Source organism: Babylonia areolata, chromosome 2, assembly GCF_041734735.1.
Source record: "Babylonia areolata isolate BAREFJ2019XMU chromosome 2, ASM4173473v1, whole genome shotgun sequence".
NCBI classification, from domain to species: Eukaryota; Metazoa; Mollusca; class Gastropoda; order Neogastropoda; family Buccinidae; genus Babylonia; species Babylonia areolata.
This window is the reverse complement of record NC_134877.1, coordinates 65,028,150-65,052,745: the sequence shown is the minus strand read 5'-3', so window position 1 is coordinate 65,052,745 and position 24,596 is coordinate 65,028,150. Positions and strand designations below refer to the sequence as shown.

The 24,596-nt window shown below is 43.2% G+C and overlaps 1 protein-coding gene across 3 annotated transcripts in view; it reads right to left on the bottom strand.

Moving 5' to 3' along the window:
- LOC143276312 (serine/threonine-protein kinase 32A-like) overlaps positions 1-24,596 on the bottom strand; it is a 152,609-nt gene that overhangs the window by 39,663 nt on the left and 88,350 nt on the right. For all 3 annotated transcript variants that reach the window (XM_076580818.1, XM_076580833.1, XM_076580825.1), the window contains exons 3-6: positions 17,451-17,615; positions 15,418-15,578; positions 9,651-9,688; positions 1,273-1,362 (exon numbers count right to left, since the gene is read on the bottom strand). In XM_076580818.1, coding sequence (XP_076436933.1) covers positions 1,273-1,362; positions 9,651-9,688; positions 15,418-15,578; positions 17,451-17,615 — 454 coding nt within the window. The remainder of the gene's footprint in view (positions 1-1,272; positions 1,363-9,650; positions 9,689-15,417; positions 15,579-17,450; positions 17,616-24,596) is intronic.

Sequence of the window (24,596 nt, the reverse complement as noted above, 5' to 3'; positions counted from 1 at the left end):
GCAAGGGGAGCGCTCATTGACCCTTCTGAGACATCGCTTTTTTTTCTCCATTGATTCAATCAATCTAATAAAGCGCAATCAAATAACGTTACTTTCCTGCCGTAGTTTGTTTTTCCTGTCAAACTCTTTGGCTCATGTTACCTGGCTCGTGTTATAGACAATTCGATTCCTCTTATTGTGAAAATCGATTGTCTTCTATCATCAATCTCGCTTGTTAATTAGCTAAATCTATTGCCCAAACTGTCTTAACTTGCAAACTAGAATCAAAACAATGGTAAAAATAATAATGATGATTATTATGAGGAGAAGGATAAAAAGAAGACAACGACGACGAATAATGAAACAAAACTAACAAACAAAAGCACCTATGATCGACAGAAAGAGAACTGCCTCCAGGTACACACGTAAGTCTTGCCCAAAATCGGGCCATACTAATCGTAACAATGAAACATACTATTTGAAAATGCTTCTTAAGTCTGATAATGATTTGATATTTCGTCCGTAAATTAGATATCAATGCAGTCACTTGTGAGGTGGGTTTGATGTCACTTCAATAAAAACAACAACGACGAAATCCATTGGCCAAGTCTGACAGCGAAATGCAAACTGTGGGAAAATCAGATACACTCGCGGCCCTGTTGTCCAGGGTCAATAGCTCGTGGGCAGAATGTGACATGAACTAACTGACCTTATCTTCAATCTGGAGCCAACCGCTGAACTGGCGCTTGAATCCCACCGTTCAAAGATATAACGCCCATTACACAATGCAATGTTGTTGTTGTAATTACTTAAAACCCATCTCATTCCACAGTTAGTTCATCAATGCCGAGTCCGAACAGCGACAGGTCGACTGCACTAGCATGTCTGCGATTCGTACCTTCACACCGGAATTTGACTGTTACACAAACGTTAGTATTGTTTTTCTACCTTGATTCGCACATGCCTCTGTGAACGTTCACCTGAATTAATGTCACACACATTCATACATCTTCTTGAGGGGTGAGGAAAGAAAATCCTAATAATATTAAAGAAATCAAAACAAATTCTACACGAGTATTCGACACCAACAGCTTACATTAACAACATAAAAAGCAATCGTGACATCTTATATTAATAAAAAACAAAAAAAACAAAAAACGTACTCGTGGTGTCCCCAAATAATATTTCAAGCGATTAATTACAAACGTACCTCTGCTAGGACATGACTACTATCAAAATGGCTGGAAAAACAACCGAGCTAGAGCAGGGTCTTATCAAAAGAACTAAGCTCACCCATGTAAGGTCGTGTTCCTGAAGTGGCGGTGGCCAGTTCACCCTCTTCGAGCTGCGTGGCGACGTTGAAATCTGTCAAATGGCAGTGTCCTGAAATACAAGGCAGACAACAAAGTAACAGCACCAAAACGACCACTCCACCCCCCCCCCCCCCTCTCTCTCTCTCTCTCTCTCTCCCTACATCGTGAACATGTACACAGATATGCGTACAACTCGTGTATTGAACAAACCCATCCATCGGAGGGAAGTTCGATAAATTTAAGGAATAGTTTCATCCAGTTCAACGCTGCTGATGTCTGACAAATTTAAAAACCAGTTTCTTCCAATTCAACGCTCCTGATCTTCAATACATTTAATGACCAGTTTCATCCAGTTCAACCATTCTCTTCTTCGATACAGTTCATGACCAGTTTCATCCAATTCAACACCCCGTTACATCGAGGGACAAAAAATATATATATTCATCAGCGTGGTGAAGTGTGATGCGATCCCACGTGATACATGTAAGTACATGCGTGTGTGTGAATATGTGAGAAGGTGTGTTCGGCCCAACAAGAAATGATCTTGTTAACAGAAATGTGCGGAAGATTCTCGTCAAGACTGGACAACATACTGCCAGGTATATACTGTCAAGTAATACCGTCTTCTGTACCAAGTAATACACTGCCTTTTGTGCCAAGCCTATGGAATACATTTGAAAATACATTTCAGAAAACACTGACAGCTAGCTTGTGAGAATTAAGGCAAAAGAGAAACAAGGTATGAACCTTTCTGACGAAGACATCCGGGCTTCCAATGATTACTGAGAGCAGACTGAAGGGTATACAAACAAGATTGGGGGAGGGGGGTTGGTTATAGGTAAGGTGGAAAGGAAAGTTCCACTCCAAAATTTGTGAAAATGACTTTTACTGAAGAAAGGTAGGTCAGTGTTGGGGTGGGAAAGGAGGTCGGAAGAAATGGGGTAGGGAGGGGTGGGGGTGAGGAGAGTCGTGCCAGGCACGGGCTAACACCATGACATTCTGATGAACACATATGTGCTCACTCTTCAAAAAAGAAAAGAAAACGTAAACCAAACAAGAAAAATATAGGCACACGCCGACAAACAGAACAAACAAAGCACGCACTTGCGCGTAAGCACGCACACACACACACATGGGAATGCAGGAATGAAAATTCAAGAGAATGAAAGTCATAATCTGTCGCTCCTATTCCAGGACACTGGTGTTATCATTCAGCCACGTGTATGCCATCTGGTTACTTTGGAATACAAAATATCTCTTACAAACCCGTTACTTTCTCTCCCCTGGCATAAAAAAAGGATATACAGCTTTCATTGTCCAGGACGAGCAATTGTACAGGGTTCTCAAAAAGTTAAGGACTGTTTCGGAACTTGCTCTATTTTCTTCTTTGGGCATGGTGAAACTATACTGAATTTCCGGTAAACAGTGGTGTATGCAGCCAAGGTAATGAGTACCATTTGTGATCAGGTGCTTTCTTGCTTCATTCATAAACCACCGAGTAACTAAATTTTTTGGCTGAAACATCAGTATTTTTCAAAAACATATTCAATCTGTTCATGGTGTACGTGTTCCCGAAGCAGCCGTTGTTAGTGTGGTCAGAGAGGCGAGTGGTAGGCAATATGCAGCTTGCATGATTCAAATTATGTCTTGAATTTTGTTGTTGCTGACATTTTGTGAAATTAAGCATGCTATATGAAGTGGTCCTTACCTTTTGTGAAGTTTGTAATTCTTTTGGTCCTCGCTAGATTGTCTTGCCGACATCAAAAAGCTGAAAATCAAACTACATAAAAATCAAACTGTTTCCTTTGCTTTTTGTTGTGTTTTTTTTTCACTCTGCTTCCAAGATTTCTCTCCTTTGATCATGTGTTGGTAAAAGAACAAACAGCAAACTCTCTCCCGCATCTCGATTCCCTACCCTTTGTGGAACCTTCCAGTCATTATCACCTTTGCAGCTTAGAAAAAAAACAACCCAAAAAACACAGAAGAACAAAATCCTATGGCTAACACATTTTCTCTTTCCAGTCTCCATCTTCGTCAGCTACACTAACTCTGCTGCGCGTTATCCATTGATCTCCTTTCTTTCATATTCCGTTGTAGAAAAAAACAACAACTCGTCTTTTCTCAACAAACCCAAATCCAATAACATCCAAAAAAACGCCTCTCTCTCTCTCTCTCTCTCTCTCTCTCTCCTTCCCTCCCACTTTATGATTCACATGAAACAATACATATATTTTATATGATTTTTTTGTTCATCATCCCCTTTGCGTTTCCATCTGGTGACCTTCATAAGCATAAAAGTACGCGCTCGCGCTTATGTGCTGTTTTGTTGTGTGGCACTGTGTGTGCGCGCGCGAGCGTGACGTAACCAAGTGTGCATGCTGAAAAACAATTGAATCGCCTCCCGGTATCGGGCAGCATAGAGCGGATGACCTGATTTATGAGGACACGGTGGTAGTCACGAGGAGGTCTAAATGAGCAGTGCAATAAAGTTTCATACTGCTATCGCCAACTCTTCAGTCGATGAAGGCTGTCTGGGGTCTGCTCAATGGCCTTCCTGTCTTCAGGGATCTCACGGAGCCCAAATTCGTCTCAAGGACGAAAGCTGGACATATGTAAGGGTTTCCTTCTTCTCCCAGAAAAGGGACAAGCGACCTTTCTCGAGTGTGTGTGTGTGTGTGTGTGTGTGTGTGTGTGTTTGGTAAAGAAGATTTTTCTCATACCATAGAGGAGTTGGGTTACGCTGCTGGTCAGGCATCTGCTTAACAGATGTGGTATAGCGTATATGGATTTGTCCGAACGCAGTGACGCTCCTCGAGGAACTGAACTGAACTGGTGTGTGTGTGTGTGTGTGTGTGTGTGTGTGTGTGTGTGTGTGTGTGTGTGTGCATACAAATGCGCGAGAGATAAAACAAAAGACAGAACTCAATGCCAATGTCGACACATTACCACTGTCATTATCAATCCTGCAGTGTATTACAACACTGATGGAAATACCGAATTAGTTTTAAACGTATGCCCAAAGCGGTGCCATTTAACGTGGACATCTCCGTCAGTTTTAAATGACAGCTTTTAACAGGCAGCCCCAACCTCACTCTTTACTCAACGTCTGTGTTTCTGTGCCAAAAGGTCTGGGCTGGCCTCACGGGAGAAATGTTCCCTCAACCACCCACCTCCTTCCTCCCCCACGCCCCCCCCCTACCCCCCACCCCCTCGCCTCCCATACGCACACATACTCTCCCTTCCTTTTACCCCAAATGCGGTTTTCCATCGAGAGCCCAGCCTTAACCACAGGGGGACGGGACTGGTTATACAGCAGAAAAAAAATGACGTAAAGGTAGTCATACCTACTAATATTTTTCATTCAGCACTGAGAAACATTTAATCAATAGGTTTACCGTTCGGAATCACAAATCGATTCGTTATATATCAAATCTGGACGACGGACAAAGAAAAAAAAAAAAGATTATCCATCAGTTTTCCAGAAATTCGCTTTTGTTTAAAGAGGGAAAGGGAATTAGCAATGATTATGCTTTTTTACATCACGCCCTGGGGCAAAGGGGAAAACGTTTGTGTGCGTTTTTGAGTGGTTTTAATTGTGGGTTTTTGAGTGGTTTTGATTTCATCCGTCATGGAGAGAGATCCTTCCTCCCCCTTTCCCTCCCATGTCATGTCTTGCCTAGTCATTCTGTCCCCACCCATCTCTTCCAAGTTTTAACTGATATTCTCTCCATACTGAAATTTTACCTTGTCTTCTCTAAATTTTGAAACTGAATTCGTTGGAAACGCCGCTCTTTCTGATAAGATTTTCTTTTCCCATGCTCAGAGCGTTGTGTGCCATCGGTCCTCTAAACACTCCACCGAGATTTGCATTCAAATCCCAAGAAGTGACGTATCAGTTCCGCTCAACTCCCTCACGCTCCACTACGTCTCCAGTAGGCGTTCACTTTCCCATCTCATAAGTTACTTTTTACGTCGTACTTCATACTGCCTTAAAATCGTCTCCATGTGTCTCTGTGTCTGCCTGCCTGCCTGTCTGTCTGTTTGTTTCCCCCTGTGAAGCAAACCTTATGCTTCCACGATTTATCTTTCGCAATGTAGACGTGTACTGAGTAGAAGTGTATACTAAACAGAAAAACCTTTTCGCATCTCCTATCCTCTGGAAGAATACCCCATCTCTCTTTCTGTATGTATGTGGGGGAGGGGTGCGCTCTGTGTGTGTGTGTGTGTGTGTGTGTGTGTGTGCTGATGTGTCCCTCTCTTCCCACCCGCTGAAGCATGAGATGTGTATAATGCACACGCATTGATACAGAATCTGCGTAAGGGTAAAGCCACACAGCCTAAAAACGAAGTTTTATTCCATACAGTCGGCCCCTTGAAATTTGAAACATATAATCTGAACCATGGAAAGGAAATTTGCGTTCTGGGCCGATGTAGGCCGTACTGCATCAACACCTGAAAACTGATCTGGCGCGTTTTCGTGTTTCAAGATGTGAAATTCAGAGCAGCAAGCTAAACCACACCATCCTTCCCTCTCTTATCTCCAGTATACCTCTTGCAAAGAGTTCCCCCTCTCTCCTCCTTCCTCTACCACCCCAAACTACATGTTAAAAAAATCGATAAACACGGAAAGAAAAGGTTGGCCTGGTTTGCTTTGAGCACGGGAAAGGAAAGTATAAGAAAAAACAGCGTTTCCAACGATTTCTTTTTTTTTTAATTTTGGAGAATACAAATTAAAATTTCATACACTTCGGCGTTGTTCAGTTGTGCCTGTTCTGATTTAATATATGCAGGTCACCACCTGCCAAGACACTTATTAGGAACGCCCATAAATGAAATTATGTCACTCGAGAAAATAACTATGTATGACAATGGTAGAGCTCCATAAACTTATTTCAATCTAATTTGGCAAATACCAAACACGGGCATGTTTACGAGCGCGCACGCAACTTATACTCGTGCTCATTTAATTCACACTGAAATATTTTTAATGCGAAACCGAAAGTGGCCCGTATCAAACAGAAGACTTGCAACTCTCAGTGTGTTCCAGACTGGTGTACTACTTTAGAAACCGCATGTTGTTCCTACAAGCTGATCTTGGGTTCCTTTCAAGACGTGGAATTCAGAGCTGCAAAGCATTGCTCACCACCCCTTTCTTCTCCGGTACAACGCTTGGAAACCTGTTCTAAAAAGACTGACTTCCTTTTCCCACGACTTCTGAGGGTGGAAAAGTTGGCGAAAAGATCCTCGGGTTAAAAACTTTGTGACTGGCCCTTTGTGCGCTACAACCTCCTTCTGAAGAGAAAGTAAGGAGTTGTTGAGAACATTTGTGTGGGGGAATTCACCAGGTCAAAAGTGTTCACAGTGTGGTACAGCTACACTGAGTATGCGGCTGGGGGATGAGTCTGACAGGAAAGCTGCGAAGATGGTGGAATGAACAAGTTCGTTCGTAGGATTTCATGGTGGGTGGCTTAACTGTGAGACTTTGTTCTCCAGGAGTATTAACTCTGTGCCGTTGTCGCCTGTTATCCTGTTGGTGAAGAAGGATATTATATTGACAGCCTGCTATTCCTAATCTTCAGGACACACACGTGTGTGTGTGTGTGTGTGTGTGTGTGTGTGTGTGTGTGTGTGTGTGTGTGCGCGCGCGCGCGCGCACGCGTGCGTGCGTCTGTGTGTGTGTGTGTGTGTGTCGTTGCGTACGTGCGTGTTTGGGTGTGCGCGCGTGTGTGTGAGTGTTTGTGTGCGTGTGTGTACGTATGTGTGCGTGTGAGTGAGCCCCTTCCCTGATACTAGTTTTGCCGAAAGCCGGTCAAAGTTCGTGTTAAGTTAAAACTGAAAGCCTCTTTCTCTGAAAGTCCAACAGTGGGCCTTGTGAAGGAAATCCCACAGGGGTTCTGGACCCCGGGGTACTGCGTTTACATCGCACGCTTCTTCTGCATGCTGGATCGACACGAGTGTTACGTTTCAAGCACGTTTCAGTGCTGCAAGGTATACCTCACCATCCTTTCCCCTCTCTTCTCCACAACGTCTTCTGTGGTGTGTTCCGCAAAGACTGCCCTCTTGCACCCCCACCCCCACTCACACCCCAACTCCGCATATCAGACTTGGTTCAAGAAATCAATAAATACCGAAAAAAAGGACGGCCTGGTTTACGCCAAGCATGGGAAAGGAAAATATGATCCTGAAAGGAACAACGTTTTCAATTATCTCGATTTCATTTTCGAACTTCGGAGGACAAGATTGAAAGAGTGGGGGTGGGGATTCCATTGTGCATGAAATGAAAGAAATGTGGAAAAGAAAACTGGTCATAAGTACGGTCGTATCTTTAGACAAAAACCAAGAATATCCCTCTGACGTTGACCATTTCAGTCGGTCATATCTTTAGATATAAACCGAGAACATCCCTCTGACGTTGACCATTTCAGTCTTTTGTCTACCAGTGGAATTTTAAAAAGTAATAAACAGAAGCCTTAACACAGCAGTTACTATAATGCAATCCGCAAAATCATACATAAATACAGAGATACAAAACAACAAATAATACTAACGGGAAATTCATACATCCTGGTGCAAAATAAAACAACACAAGAGTGACCGATCATCAAGTCCACAAAAGGCTCCAAACTATTCAAAACTGTTATCTTTAAAAACAAAAACATCACCACCATCACCACCAACAACGAAAACAACAGGTGAATGGAAAAGCAAAGCGAAAGATATGAAATGGAAAGACGACAGAAGCAAAACGAAAACACCAGAAACAAAGACAGCAACAGAAAAAGAGGAAATTTCTGGCATCACCGAATTTCCAGAAGGTGGGGATACTGAATATCACTGAAAAGGCCTCAAGCACGCCCACGGTTGCTTAGAGGGACAAAGGAAGATTGAGGTTTGTGGGACATGTTCACACAAGTACACTGACACTCCCTTTCTCTTTCTGACAACGGAGAAAAACACACAGTTCGGCTGGAAAATGACACCGTATTCACCAAATAATAAGACAATTGCTGCGAAGACAGCAGAAAGTGGGTTTCTTGAAGATGACACTGTCTGCCTGTCTGTCTCTCCCTCCTCCTCCTCTTCTTTTTCTTCTTATTGTTGTTATTCCCGTTGGTGGTTGTGGTGGTGGTGGTGGTTGTGCCACAGGGACAGATTGTAAGACCAGGCAATCCCTAAAAAACTTTACCTTTGAGTAATACAGTTTTTGAGACTGGAGTCCCTCTACCTTGAGGATTTGTATGGTAAATCAAAACACGTTTACGTCTGTCAAAAAAGGAGGATAAAAATCATAATTGTAAATGGAGTATAAAAAAAGATAAATAAAAAATTAAATTAAAAAGGTCTGAGCGGGTGCTTGAGCAAACACATTCACTCAATGACATTTTTTGGTAAAACTAACATTCGCGCTCCAATGATGGTGATGATGTAATCGTTAAAATACCCCGAGGCGATAATAGAGCACTCTACAGGAACACGTTCTTTTGGGTACGCCCATCACTGAAAACATCTCTGCCAATCGTTGAAAAATCCTCAATTACATAATTATGTTTGAGGTTGGAAATCAATGGAAACAAACTGGTTAAAAAATGGATTAAGAAAAAAAAGAAAGAGGAGTGAGAGGTTCGGTGCAGGGGGGCGGGGGTGGGGGTGGAGGGGGGAGTGGAGAGATAAAGCTTTCAGATCAAACGCAGGTTGCTTGTCAACCCTGGGGTCAGACGGCTGTGCATAACGACGCGTCGTGAATGCTGCTTTTGCTAACAGCATAATCTTCCACTGTGCCAGTATCTAATTAAGACTGCTGGTTTTGTTCCATGATCCTGCTCAATTACTTCTTTTTTTCTTTTACTTTTTTTTAATTTATCCACGCCTTCCACTATTATTGCTGTTCCTGACAAGCAATATCATGTGAAACACACACACACACACACACACACACACGCCCGCATGCACACACACACGCGCGCGCGCGCCCGCACACACACACACACACACACACACACACGCCCGCACGCGCACACATACGCGCGCGCGCGCACGCACACACACACACACACAAGCAAAGCCATGTGAAAAACAGGGACGTTCACACACACACACACACACAGACACACAGCAGAAGCAGGGAGAGTTGGGGGGGGGGAGATCAGTTTCAGTTTCAGTAGCTCAAGGAGGCGTCACTGCGTTCGGACAAAACCATATACGCTACACCACATCTGCCAAGCAGATGCCTGACCAGCAGCGTAACCCAACGCGCTTAGTCAGGCCTTGAAGGGGGGGGAAGAAAGGACGGGAAGGTAGGAGACAGACTCACACACACACACACACACACACACACACACACACACACACACAATTTACCTTCTTCGTCAAGCAGTATGTTGTCTGGCTTGATATCCCTGTAAACAAAGAGAGACAAAACAAAGTTATAATATCGCCGTGTCCTGTTTTCTCTGTCCCCACCTCTGTCAATACAAACAGTGCCTGCACGACAGAAAACTGTGACACCGGTTTGTGAACCAGCGACACAGGATCGATAAGGCCGACAACTGCTCCAAATAAAGCTGGAAATGCTCCCATAACACCTCTTGTTCTACGTCCCTCGGCGATGTGCTGTCTGTTTGTCAGTCTGTCTGTCTGTCTGCCTCTCTCTCTGTTTACCACTCTCTCTCTCTCTCTCCGTCCATGTCTGTCTGTCTCTGTGTTTATTTCCTCTCTCTCCGCCTATGTCTGTCTCTCTGTTTGCCATCCCCCCCCCGCCCCCTCTCTCTCTCTCCGCCGATGTCTGTGTCTCTCTGCCCCCCCACGCCCCCACCCCCCCATCTCTCTCTCTCTCCGCCCATGTCTGTCTGTCTCTCTGCCCCCCCCCCCTCTCTCTCTCTCTCTCCGCCCATGTCTGTCTCTCTCCCTGTCCATGTCCACCTATCTGTCTGCCTCTCTCCATTCACGTCTGCCTCTCTCTCTCCATCTTTATCTATCTGTCTGTCGGTCTCTCTCTCTCCCCATGGGTAAAATGATACATTGCTGTCAACGATAAAGAGATAACAACCCTTTTTTTGTAGCTGTTGTTTCTTCCCCCCATTTATTTCGGCCTGGAAAATATTGAGATAATCGGAACGGTCACGTGTGTGTGTGTGTGTGTGTGTGTGTGTGTGTGTGTTTACTCTCTCTCTCTCTCTCAAAAATCGCAGCCGGACTGACTATCGTGGAACTGCAACTGCTGAGGCATCACATGACGTCTAAAACCTCCCAGCCGTCTGGCTGACTCTAATATTAAAGAAAAAACAACAAAATCCCTAACATTGTTGGAAAAATCTCTCAGCATGCATGAATAAAATATGTTGCCACGTTTAGGCACCGAATTTTTTGGTATGCTTTGGGCAAAAGGACATATGATTTTCTACACAGATTAAAATGTATGATTCAGAACAAGGTTTGTTTTTTGTTGTTGTTTTTGTTGTTGTTGTCTAGATAAGACAATGCAGACTGTGCAGAAACTAGACAAACAGATGAAACAGCCATATGTTGATCTATAGAAGCAGATGGCCTCAGTAAACTGTATTTCATGAATGTATTCTTGTGTGTGTGTGTGTGTGTGTGTGTGTGTGTGTGTGTGTAGTTTGCAATGTGCATTTGGTGCGTATGCCTATATGCAACATTAATGTAATGGGTTGAGTAGAGTATTAGGAGTTCTGTAAAGCATCTAGAGCAATGTTGTGGACAGAGTGCTTATAAGTATCCATTATCGTTATTATTATCATTGTTATTACTATTATTATCAATTTGGCCTCTGATCAAGATAGCGGAGGCCAACCCTGTTCTCGCCGCATCACCCCTGTGTGGTGAATCTGCCCGATGGCCTTGATACAAAATCGCATGACACGTATGCCTGAACTGCATCCAGAAAGTGCGGCCGTTTCTCCTGAACTTGATTTTATTTGGGCCACACCCTGCGCGTTTTTATAATGTCATATGCAACAGGAAACAAAATATGATATTGCCTGACCATACTGTACAATGCATGAAAGATCAAAGAGGTTTTAGTGGAACGTTTCCTGAGAGAGCTGATGCTTCTACTGTGTGCCTGGGGACTCGTGGTTTCCATACTAAGACGTTAGAAATAAATAACGAATAAAGAAAGAATTCAGTCAAAATCAAGTAATACATTGATATATAAAACAAGTAAACGAATAATTCAAAAGCAAACAAACAAAATATAAAAGAAATAGCATAACAAAAAATTTTTTACAAAATATTTTTCTATATCATATCAATAATAACGTGTTGTCTTCTCCTTTCTGTGTTTTCCTAAACAAAACTGCAAAGGCGAAATGGTGCCACTGTGTGCGCTCACATTCGCTAGAATGTGTGCGCGAGCACACACACACACACACACACACACACACGAGATTCTTTTGGTTGAACATTCAAAGGGCATTAGTTCATCGCCCTATTTCTCATCTCATCTCATCATCTCATCTATCCCTTGACCCGTGGGTGGGTCGTTGGGGCACCATGGATGACTGCCTGGTCAGCTCGCGCCACCTGCCTCCCTATTTCTACATTCCTTTAATGTACTTCATAATCATGTTAATGGTTTTAGTTATTATCATCATTATTGAATTGTTACTGTTAAAGCTATTTAAGCTAATTTCATGTTAGTTATGCATTTCTTAGTAGTTTTCTACCTTCTATGTTTTATTCTGACTTCTCTTTCCCCTCTCCCTACCCCCCCCCCCCCACCCCCCCCCCCTTTTTTTCTTTTTTTTTCTTTTTTTTTTTACATCGTCTAATATCACTAATAGTGAAAAGACGCTAAACTAAAGAACGAACACACACACACACACACACACACACATATATATATATATATATATATATATATATATGTGTGTGTGTGTGTGTGTGTGTGTGTGTGTGTGTGTGTGTGTGTGTGTGCGTGCGTGCGTGTGCGTGTGTTCGTGTCTCTGTGATTTTCTTATATTCTGTGACTGCGTGAGTATGCAGATACACTGGCTGCCAGTCCTCGTCGAACAATCCATGACGTTAATCAGTGCGTTAACGAAACCGCCAGGTTTAGATCTGGGCACGGAATTCTGAACTCTCAACATACAAAAAAGCTGCACCACAAATATTTACAAATCGGGACCTCAGGTCCTATCCTGACCACATCTGTTAGCTCTCTTGTACACCTCAACGGATGCAGACGAGATCTGCTTGCTGAACGTTAAAGAACACAGAATTTGTCCATCATTATAAAATCACATAGAGAAAGAAATGTGCATGATTGATGTGTGTGTGTGTGTGTGTGTGTGCGTTGATTTTTTTTTCTTTCTAGGAGCAGTGAAGAAAAACACATACAGCACTTACTTAAAATGGAAAAGAAGAGTGATGCAATGTACTCATTGATCTTGCATGCAGCTGAGGCCACAAAAAGAAACAAATGTCTGAAATGTTACAAATACATGTAACTATATAATTAAAAGAAGATAACTCTTACACAATTTATATTTTGTGGTGTCCATGTCACATAATTTTCTTGTTTTTCGCATAACACATTTTACTACATTGCATTTTACTACATTGCATGTATCTTACTAAAAGAATGAATTAATTTGCACTAAAAAATATATATATATATATAATGGCAAAAAAGATAACTCTCAAGTGTGACTATCCAATGGAGTCTGGACTGTCAGTGATACTGATATTCTCTATACATTAACCCAGTGATCAAAGTTCGAGGCATGGTGTTGTGTCCTTGGGGAAAGGCACTTTACTCCGATTTTCCTCACTCCAGCCAGGTGTTGAATGGGTATGTGTATACCTGACTTCGGTCGGGGAAGGTCAAAAGCAGCGGAAGGAGAGGATCAGGCACCGCCTTCCTATGCCGGGACATAGACGTAGTGGGTATGATTTCACTGCCCTATGGACGTAAAAGGCTATGGGGCCTTTAACCTTTTAATGTTTTTATGCACGAACTCAAACACCTCATATGGCTTCAACGTCATGCTTTTATTGTATCTCCTATCCTATCTCTGACAAACTGAGTGACTGAAATACTGCTTCACTGTTTACTTTTCAGCCAGAACGGATGACACATGGAGCAGATCCAGAAAAACAGTGTGCACATCTGCTTGGCAACCAGTGATTGTGTTTGTTGACACTTCATGTCAATGGAACATTAACCTCACCGGCGGCAACCGATTTCAGCCCCATCACCATCGTGGTTGCTAAGCAGCAAAGTGGAGCAAATGTGGTACGGGGCACGGACATTACTTCAAAAACTACATAATTATGGACGCCGTTTTCATAAAAAAGATGCCCCAAATCAATAACACTCACGATGAAAATAGGTACTGTTAGGCCATAATTATAACCTTTTCCACGTCGGGATGATATACGCAAAACACACAGAAAATTGGTCATGATTGCCCAGGTCTTCACTGATGTTCACGGGGAAAGGTCAAACTTGAAAGGAATGAATAAATCTATCACTAACTGGGGTCCACTAAATCGCTAATTACTTATTATATGAGAAATGTAAAGTGTGGGGTAAATCCTTTGAGTTATTGGGAATTCTGTTGTTGTTATTGTTGTTTCTTTTTCTTCGTTTATTCCTCGGGAAGTACTGCAAGTGTTTTTTTGTTCGTTTGTTTTTTCCATGTAAAGGACAGATTTCATCAAACCCAGTATCCTGTCAGTTTTAAATCAAATCAATGTCTAAACGGATACAATATTTTGACGATTTAACATCATTGCACCAAACTGCACCATTTTAACTGGAGGGGTTGGAATGGCTGGAGGTAAGGGGTGGAACGGATGTCAATACGGCCGACATATTTATAATGGGACCTTGACCCAGGGCGAGAACATAATTATGAGGTTGGCGTTATCTAAGAGTTGCAAATAGGCCTGTGTCACATTTTATCAGGGCCAATAAAATATTTTTAGATTAAAAAAAAAAAAAAAAAAAAAAAATATATATATATATATATATATATATATATATATATATATATATATATATACGCTCAAAATTTGTTTGATCACATGGACTTGAACCAAAGCAAAAATGAAAACCACATGAGTCCAATACATTACGTCATTCCACAGACGTTGACGTAAGCTGCATTACAGTGTGCGGATGTGTGTGTGTGTGTGTGTGTGTGTGTGTGTGCGCGCGCGCGCGCGGTGTATCAGTGTGTCTGTGCGTGTGTGTTTATGTTCGTGTGCGTATGTGTGTGTCTGTCTGTGTGTACGCATGCCGTATACCGTTCTTTTGTTTTAACGTGTACACACACAATTGTGATCTCAGATTTTAAACTGCTGACAAAGTCAAAACGATAAATCACATTTCCCTTTTGAAATTTTACTCCCAGCAGAGACAGCTGCGCTGCTTGTGACATCGATCTAGATATTCATTATAAATCTCCAGAACAGACGATCTGATCCCGGTGAATGATCCCACTGGGAGGTTCAAGATTTGTTAAGAGCATTTTGAAAGCTATGGATTAAAACACCTCTTGGGGCTGATTGTCGGCATTACATTTCAATGAGAAAGTAGCCGAAAGGCGTTTGGAGAAATTGAAACATATGCTGTTTCTTTAGAGCTTTAGCCACGATCAAAGAGGTTTGTATTTTTTCAATTTTAAGGTACTTTTTATGGACCGGAAAGAGAGTTACTATCTCAATCAGTAGAACTGATAATATATCCTTTACTGGCTTTTTAAAGAATAAATCAAATAGCCCCTGTCTACATAACTGCAATACCCAGAGTCCTCCGGTTTATGATAGCAACATCAGCATCTGTAGAAGTAGTTGAAGTGGCGGTGATAGTGGTGGTGGTAGTAGTAGTAGCAGTAGTAGAAACAGCAGCAGTAGCATTATCAGTACCAGTAATAGCAGCAATTGATGCAGCAGAAGAAACAGAAGTCCAGGACTTTATCAATACAAGTCACATCCACGGCCTTGAGAAGCGTCCTTTCTTCCATACGCGTTCAGTAGCTACATCGTCTTTTGACCGCAGACAGACGCCAAGAACTGGTACAAGAAAAGGGGTTTGGGGTGTGAAGGCATGCAGACTGAGGCAACAGAGCAGTGAAGTGAATGTGGAACCGTTCATTACCTGTGTATAATCCTCTGTGTCCTGAGGTAATCGAGAACGAGAGCCAGCTCGCACAGGTAGAACTTGACGCGCTCTTCCCCGAAGGGCTCATCCTGCTGCATGTGGTAGCGGAGATCACCCCCCAGGAACAGGTCCACCACCATGAACATGTCTTCTTCGTCCTTGTGACAGAAACACAGAGACGGGGGGCAATCAGGCAGGTACACACACACAAGCATACACACACATACACGTGTGCTCACACAGCACACACAAGAACAACAACAAAACACACACACACATACATGTGCGCGCACGCGCGCACACACACACACACACACACACAAATCAGACGCACAAAAACAACAGCACACACACACACACACACACACACACACACACACACACACACACACAAACGCACTCACTCACACATACACAGAAGATGCTTGATCACAGCTGATCAAAACTGAAGTTAAGATTTTTTTAAGTAGGAACAGAAAAAACACCCGTATCTTAAACACAGATATCATCATACCATAAAACTAACAATTCTGATCAGTCTAAAAACTCGGTCTAAAACCTCATGTATTTTGCAAGAAAAACATAACAAAACCGCGCTTTTCTGATGAATAAATGGAATACGAATGCAGTCTAGTAGGGCATTTGAGGACCAACTAAAAGTACAATTTCAATCGCATGTAAATTTGTCACTTAAAAATGCAGGGCTGCTTGGAACAAATGGATTTTTGATGATCCCGAGTTATCTAATAATTATCATTGTTATTATCATTATTTCTATAAAATTAGATTTGTATATAAAAAACAAAAAAAAACAACAACAACAAACAAAACAAATAGAAGCACACAAAAAACAAGGTGCATACAACTATTTCCGCACATGTCAAAATATGAAAGACAACCTCTACACAGATGAATGTTAGTATGATAGTCAGTCGTGTCCGACTATGACTACCAGAGCAGCAGAGGAGGCAACTGCTGTCCTGACTATCTGGGCTACAATCTGATTATACTGGAGAGTGTCTTGCCCAAGTTACATCTCCACGCGCTCGGCCGAGGAGGTTTTAGGATAGTCGGCGTTGGGATGGTTCCCAAAAGGCTGACTGGTCCCAAAGCCGCAACACACAGAGCCAGTGCAATCTTGCCTCCTGGATTAAGAGTCACAGTCCTTTACAAAAGACTAAGCTGCAAATGACTTCCCACTGCAGTGGAGAAACCACTGATCAAGCAGCTATTACTTTGTTGTTGGCTCAACTGTAAGCTCATGTCAATCTGTGATAATAAGCCGAGCGTTGGGCTTGGCATCCACACAATACACTGTAATACACGCACGCACACACACGCACGCACTCACTGACGCGTATCGTAATGTGTTGTTTACAACATTTAAACCTGTCTTCATTCACTCTTTGTATCACAGACGGGAAAAAATGTGAAGTATCAAACAAGAATATCTGACCGAGAGTTGTATACCCATTTACACGGAACCAATGAACACATTCTTATTCAGTCTCCAGCACAGACAGAGTGCATGGTTAAAAATGTGGATAATCCCAATAATGTTCACCTAACCCTCCTAAATGGGCCTTGGCCTTTACATGAATAAACCATCTTGAATCTTAAATCATTCTCTCTGTGGACTGAGTTGCAAGGTGGCAGAATGGTGAGATGCTTATCTGCCAATACAGTGTCCGTGAAGGTGTGAGTTCGAATCCCGCTCTCGCCCTTTCTCCAAAGTTTGACTGGAAAATCAAACTGAGCATCTAGTCATTTGGATGAAACGATAAACCGTGGTTCCGTGTGCAGAACGCACTGAAAAAGAACCCACGGCAACAAAAGCGTTGTCCTCTGGCAAAATCATGTAAAAGAAATCCACTCTAATAGGCACACAAATACATATGCATGCACTCAAGGCCTGACTTAGCGCGTTGGGTAATGCTGCTAGTCAGGCATCTGTGGTTTGGCGTATATGGCTTTGTCAGAACGCAGTGACGCCTCCCTGAGAAAGTGAAAGTGGAACTGTGTGGACTAACCTGAAAGGCATACCAGAGGTTGACGATGAAGGGGTGGTCCAGACGGGTCAGCATGTCCAGCTCCCGGACCACATTGGAGATGGCAGAGTGGCGGGCGCACATGGCTTTGTTCATGTACTTCATGGCGAACATCTTCTTTGTGTCCTTCTTCTGCACGATACATACCTGCAACAGGGATGGACCCATACTTCCTGAGGAATTCACTTCTCCAGGGTACACTCACTTCCAGGGCTAGCTCTCAAGCCCTGACCAGCCTGCTGGGTTTGTGCGAAGATCATCTCTCTCTCTCTCTCTCTCTCTCTCTCTCTCTCTCTCTCTGTATATATATATATATATATATATATATATATATATATATAGCAAACTGGTGTGGTGTAGCACATATGTATATGGATCAGCTCGCACGCTTAGACACATCCGTGAAACTGGAACTCACTTCTCCGTCAGCATCAAATGCACAGCCCAAGCCTTTTATTCCTGTATTCACGGTGTTCGTTGTGTTTAGTGCGTAACGCTCTCTCTCTCTCTCTCTCTCTCTCTCTCTCTCTCTCTCCACCCACGTGCGTGTTTGTGGGTGAGTGAGTCGGTTTTTGCGTGCGCGTGTATGAACGCCTGTGTCAGAAAAACAGGCAGGCAGACAGGTGATTATCCAGGCTGTATGCGATGTGCATCTGCATGCAATGTGTGTGTGTCTCTTCAGTTCATGGCTTGCCACCTGGGTATGTATGAATGTACAAAATAGTCAGTCGTGTCCGACTATGACCACCGTAACAGCAGAGGAGGCATCTGCTGTCCAGACAACCTGGGCTAGAATTCAATAAAAGTGGAGTGTCTTGCCCAAGTTATATCCCCATTCTCTCAGCCAAGATGGTTTTAGGACAGTCGGTGTTGGGACGGTTCCCAAAGGCCGATTAGCCCCCAATGCTGCAGCCCTAATTCCAGATCCTTAGTTCTTCACAAAAGACTAAGCTGTAAATGACTTCCCATTGCACTGGAGAAACCATTAATCATACAACTCTCACTTTGATGTTGGCCAAACTGTAAGCTTATGTCAATCCCTGATATAAGCCGAGTGTTGGGCCTGTATGTGCATTATATATATATATATATCCCCAAAAAAATGGGTTACATAACAACCATAAGAGAATCTACCGTTCATGATATTTTTCCCTGTTTGCACAATATTTTTTGTAGAGCTAGGGGAGCGGGGTAAACCCAAGACAGGTTATTACTGTTTTCCCCCTTTCCTTTGACAAAAAGGAAGGCACATCTGGGCTGGATGTTATTGTGTTGTTGGTTTTTTTTTGGTTTGTTTGTTGTTGTTTTTTGTTTGTTTTTGTTTTTTGTTTGTTTGTTTGTTTTTCAAGTTTCTCTTCTTATGTATCCTGTGTCATCCAGTGATCCCTTCTGGCTTGCAGTGCAGTCTAACGTTGTTGTTGTTTGTTTGTTTTTAATAGTTTTTTTCTTCGTTGTTCGTTTTGAAATCCTAGAATTTATCCTTATTAAGAGTGCCTTTTAGTCCCCCGTCGATTACCACACTCAGAGGCCGCATCAGACACCTTCAAATGTTATCGATTTCAAGACACATTTGTCCCATTCTTTCATTCACACTTTTTTTCTTTTCACTGAGTGCTCACCTCAGCTCCTGGAGAGCCATATTCCTGGCGTGAAAGAGGTCCCTGCCCAATTATGGGGAGCTGCTCTATGCTTGATCAGGAATTCCTCTCTTCAGCAGGAGCTTGTAACAAGCCTGATGAGCTCTTCACAGAGGGAAAGAGCTGTCCTTTGGTGGGCCATACATGCTGACCTCTTTTCTGGAGGAGCAACTGGCTGATAAAGTACTCGTTAGAGACCCTTAACTCTCATTGTCCCCTTTCCCTTTTCCCTCTTTGAGGAGGTCTGTTTTCATGATATCGAATGTCATCCTGGTTAGGTTTCTCGAAACTTCCTCACCTCTCATACAGAAAATGGATGATATACATAGGGAATGCCTTTTTCCTCGTTTTGCGAACCATGCATCACCCAGTGAATCCTTCAGGCGTGTGGTGTAGTCCTCCTTTTAAATCTTGGAAATTATTCATATCGCACACGCGCACGTGGCCACACACACACGCACAGACAGACAGAGAGACAGAGTGAGACGGACACACACAGCGCGCGCGCGCTTATAAAGATGAGGCTCCCCAGTCTTTTCTCACCTGAATGCACTGAGTAAGAATCGATCCCACCCCTAAAAAAAAGTAACTTCTGGCAAATGTTCGCAAAACTTACTAAAAAGAAAATGATTTATCCATCGCCTTCTTGATAATCAGCTTAACTAAATCCTTGCAACAACTCTCTCGCCCTCCTCTCTCTCTCTCTTTATATATATATATATATATATATATATATATAAAGAGATATACATATATATTTACCGTTCACACACACACACACACACACATACACACGCGCGCGCGCATATATATAGAGACAGACAGACAGACAGACAGCGATAGACAGACACTAATACAGACAAGACACTGAGACAGGCACAGACAGACAGACAGACAGACACAAAGACAGGGAGAGACAGAAAAACAGAGAGGGTGAGAGACAGACACTAAGACCGACAGAGACAGAGAGGGCATGGAGACACAAGGAGAGACGGACAGAGAAGGTTCCACGGGATCGTTAAAACTGGGGGTGACAAACGGAACTCGCCTCACAGGAATCAATCTGGAGCCCAGACATCAGGCTCTGCCTGGAAGGAGCCGCGGATTAGGTTGTCAATCAATGACCCCCTTCCACACCCTCCTCAACACCCGACTCAACAAACAGCGTTTGTATGAGCAAGAAATTGCCAGTTGGTGTGTGAGGACTTTCTGGCGGAGACAGCTTAGCACCGGTCCGTGCTGGCCAGACTTAACGGGGCGCTGAACCTGAGGGTTCCCAGCGCCAGCCATGGAGCTGACATGGGCAGCTGGGGGGCACATCACGATATTTCCCTTGCACCGTCACTTCAAGATCTCGCCTCCCATCCCATGACCCTTCCCAAACCGTAGCTTCTACTAACCTACCTGTATGCAAATGACTGACCTTGATCTTCCATCAATTTTGTTTTGGAAGTCCTCAATTCCAAGTCATCAAGCTGAGTTCCGACTTGATTCACTCAAAATGTACACGTGTACGCAAAATATTAATCCAACACTGAACCATTGTATTCAGCTGTTTGCTTTTAAGTGGTGGCAATACGCCAGAGCATAATTCAATTTGGAAGGCTGTCCTTCTCCTAGTGTTTGGAAACGGAGAAATGAAGTACCTGATTAAAATCAGTTTTAATTCATAGACTTCATCATGAAGTGTAAACGTTCTTTTTCTATGGAAACTCTGGTGTCACACTGGTCAAAGCACGGAAGTTCCTTGAATCCTAGTCTTTCGCCCCAAAGCAACAACAAAAAAACAACCGACGCCGATTCAGGATAGAGCGCGCGCACACAGACACAGGCACACACAAACACACACACACATTGAAACTCATCAATGCACATGGGCTTATTATTTTCGGTTTATGTAGCTTTTTGATCAGTAAATTCAACTGAACTGGATAAAAAGCTTTTTTTCTGACAGTTTTACATTCGAATGCACAGTAGCGTCTTCCTGAATGGAGAAGTTCATGCTGATTTGCTGAAGAACGGAAGTCCCTTCACCTCAGTGAACTAAAACCTACTAACCTAACACACTAAAAGTATTGTCACTGCCAATACCGAGACAACTGACGAATCTCAACCAGAAGACGAATCCCAAGTCAGGTCGGGCAGAACATATTATGACAGTCTCTGTTATAGAGGATTCGGGGACACAAGTTGCTTTCATTGAAAGAATCAGGGTATAGGAGGAAGGTGGATAAATGAAAATCAAACTGAGTGTTATAGAAGATTCACAGACACCAGCTGCTTTCATTGAAAGAATTAATGTATAGGTGGAAGGTGGCAGTGATTTAGAGGCTTATCTGCCAAAACAGTGTCAGTGAGGGTCTGGGTTCACCCTTTCTCCCACGTTTGACTGGAAAATAAAACTGAGCGTCTAGTCAGTTGTATGAGAAGATAAATGGAGGTCCCGTGTGCAGTAAGCACTTGGCGCACGGAAAAAAGATCCAATGGCAACAAATGTTTTCTGACAAAATTATGTAAAAGAAGTCCACTCTTACACGTACGCAAATATGTATGCATGCACTCAAGGTCTGACTAGCGCGTTTGGTTATGCTGCTGGTCAGGCATCTGCCAAGTAGATGTGTAGCGTATATGGATTTGTCCGAACGCAGTGACGCTCCCTTGAGAAACTGAAATTGAAAAGATAAATAGTCATACTCCCATGTACTGCCCTCACACGATTAATTTGTAAATGCATCTTTAATGGAAGAAGTGTTTCATTGTCTGAGATTTCTTCTCCAACTTTGTTTTTCTTGTCGTTGTTGTTGCTGCTGCGCGCGCTCGTGTGTGTGTGTGTGTGTGTGTGTGTGTGTGTGTGTTGAGGGGAGACTGAGAAACAGAAAAAAAGAGAGGGACAAGGAGAGACAGAGAGAGAGGGGTGAGGGAGAGAGAGAGAGAGAGAGAGAGAGAGAGAGAGAGAGAGAGAGAGAATCTGGAGACAATCACAAAGCCATTAATTCAGATGGAAGGAAACGACACAGGAGGATCATCCGTGCTCTCAAGGGAAATCTGGAAGGGTTAAAAATCACCAGATCTGGTGAGCTCAGGATTACCGGGTATATTACAATCCCCGAAGAAATCACACACACACACACACACACACACACACACCGCGGGAGCGCGCACACCTTAGCGCCATGCACGCTTCTTCGTCTTTGCTGATTTCTGTCTAATGGTCTCGCAAAAATGCGCCTACGCACACATACGAATATACAAATTCAAACACACAACATACAAACACTCTCTCTTTCTTTCACTCATTTACTCATTCACACTCCCTCTCTTCCAAATGCATACACACTCACCATAACGTCTGGTCGTTATGACAATTAACTGTTTATTATCTACACACACACACACACACACACACACACACAGAGAGAGAGAGAGAGAGAGAGAGAGAGAGAGAGAGAGAGAGAGAAATTGTTTTTAACAAGACTAAAGTAATCAATTCCATTTCTGCTTCATATCAATTTGAAATTACTGAACTAACAAATAAACAAACAACATTGCTGCTTCATGACATTTTCATCTGGCAAGTAATTTATCAAAACAGGATGATCTTTTGGACATTATATTTGATGCACCAAAAATCGTCTGCGGCAGCACAGAAAAAAACTAATTACTGCCAGTTTACATATAAACCAGTCTGTTCAAAAATACAACTCCACTGGACACACGAGACAGCTACCTTGCTTTGTTTCTCTTTTTCAAACTCCAGAACTTTTGGGTTTACACAAACATGCTCTCCACTCCTCTCTGTGCGCAGTGTGTGTGTGTGTGTGTGTGTGTGCGCGCGCGCCGCGTGTGTGTCTGTGTGCGCGCGCGCGCGCCACGTATTACGTATTTGGACTACACATTATCAAAACCCCCGCTTGCAGCAACGCCCCTCAATCAACACACGCTCAAGACCAAGAAGAAGAAGAGAAGTAATGCCTTCAAAACTCAGTGGTGACGGGCAGTTTTTCCAATAAAGGCATCATGAGGGGGGGGAAATCGTTGGAAATGTGTTCTATATTATACATCATTAAGGCTGAAAAAGGATACTGGAGCCAAAACACTTACGGTCTCCGTCATAAAATATTAACATCTAAACTTATCTTATTTTTATTATCTTGATTATTTAAGAAACTTAATTAAGTTCCCGGTGTGACACGCTGCCATCGTCTGAGGCACATCGCAACGTGTTGCCGTTTTCTCCAGATCGGCACAAACCAGTGTAGGGCCTAATCTACCGAACTGATTCATTTGCACCCACTTCAAAATATTCAAATGCAATAAACACGTGCCATTCTATGTGTTCTGTCCAGAATTTGTATTTCTTTTCTTTTAATTGCGAACAATAAAAACAATGTCACGCCGTCTTCAAACCCAACGAACGTTAAGGCAGCTAACTGGGAAGACCCTCCAAACATTTTCTCTATCTGTAGCCTCAACGAAATAAACCTTTAATGATCCGGAAGTACGGCCTAATCAGGAAGATTTTTTACAACCTGCCATTGGTATGATTGTAAATATGCTGGGTTTTTTGTTTGCTTGTTTGTTTGGGGTTTTTTTTTTGTTGTGTTTTGGGGTTGTTGGTTTTTTCATTGTGTTAAATCCGAAGCAGACAAAATATTTCCAGAGAAAATCATTTTGCTAAAATTTAACACACACACACACACACACACACATACACACACACGAACACCGCGTTATTACTCAGACTGATTTTATTCACATAAGCGAGTCAAAAATCGCAGGCTCCTACGAGCTCCTATAAATTCGCAATAACGGACTACCCAAACTGTGTGTGTTACGCGCACAGCTTCCCTTTTCTAATAAACAGCCATGCTGCTGCTGCTGCTGTGAGCCCGGCAGTGCTGACACCGATTCGGAAGCTCAGCTTCACTGCCCCGTTTCCTGAGTGTCGGTGAAGGCGAAGAGCCCTTGGGGAACTGTCAAGTGGAGCATGGGCCAGTGCCAGTCACCAAGGCACGGGCATCTCGTGCCCACGACACAGACACCACGGCAAGTGGTGGTGGCGGTCCCCTGCGTGCACAGCAGCAACAGCAGCCGCAGCAGCAGCCCTCGCTTATGTTACAGTTGTGCGCTGCAGCCAGGCTTAATTGATGGCCTGTTAGTCAGCCACCATTCACGTCGCCCCCGTCGCTCTCTCTGGGGACAAAAGTCATTTACAGTCCTGTCACTCTCTCTCACCCGGAAGGGACTCCTCCCCTGCTCCATGTCATTTCGAGGGTCATGTGCCATTGTGTAGTGTACTGGTGTGTGTGCGTGTGTGTGTGTGTGTGTGTGTGTGTGTGTGTGTGTGTGTGTGTGTGTGTGGTTTCTCGGGGTCTCTATATCCGGTGAGCTCCCCAGTTCTGGTGATTCACACACACACACACACACACACTGGTGATTCTCTCACACACACACACACACACACACACACACACACACACACACACACACC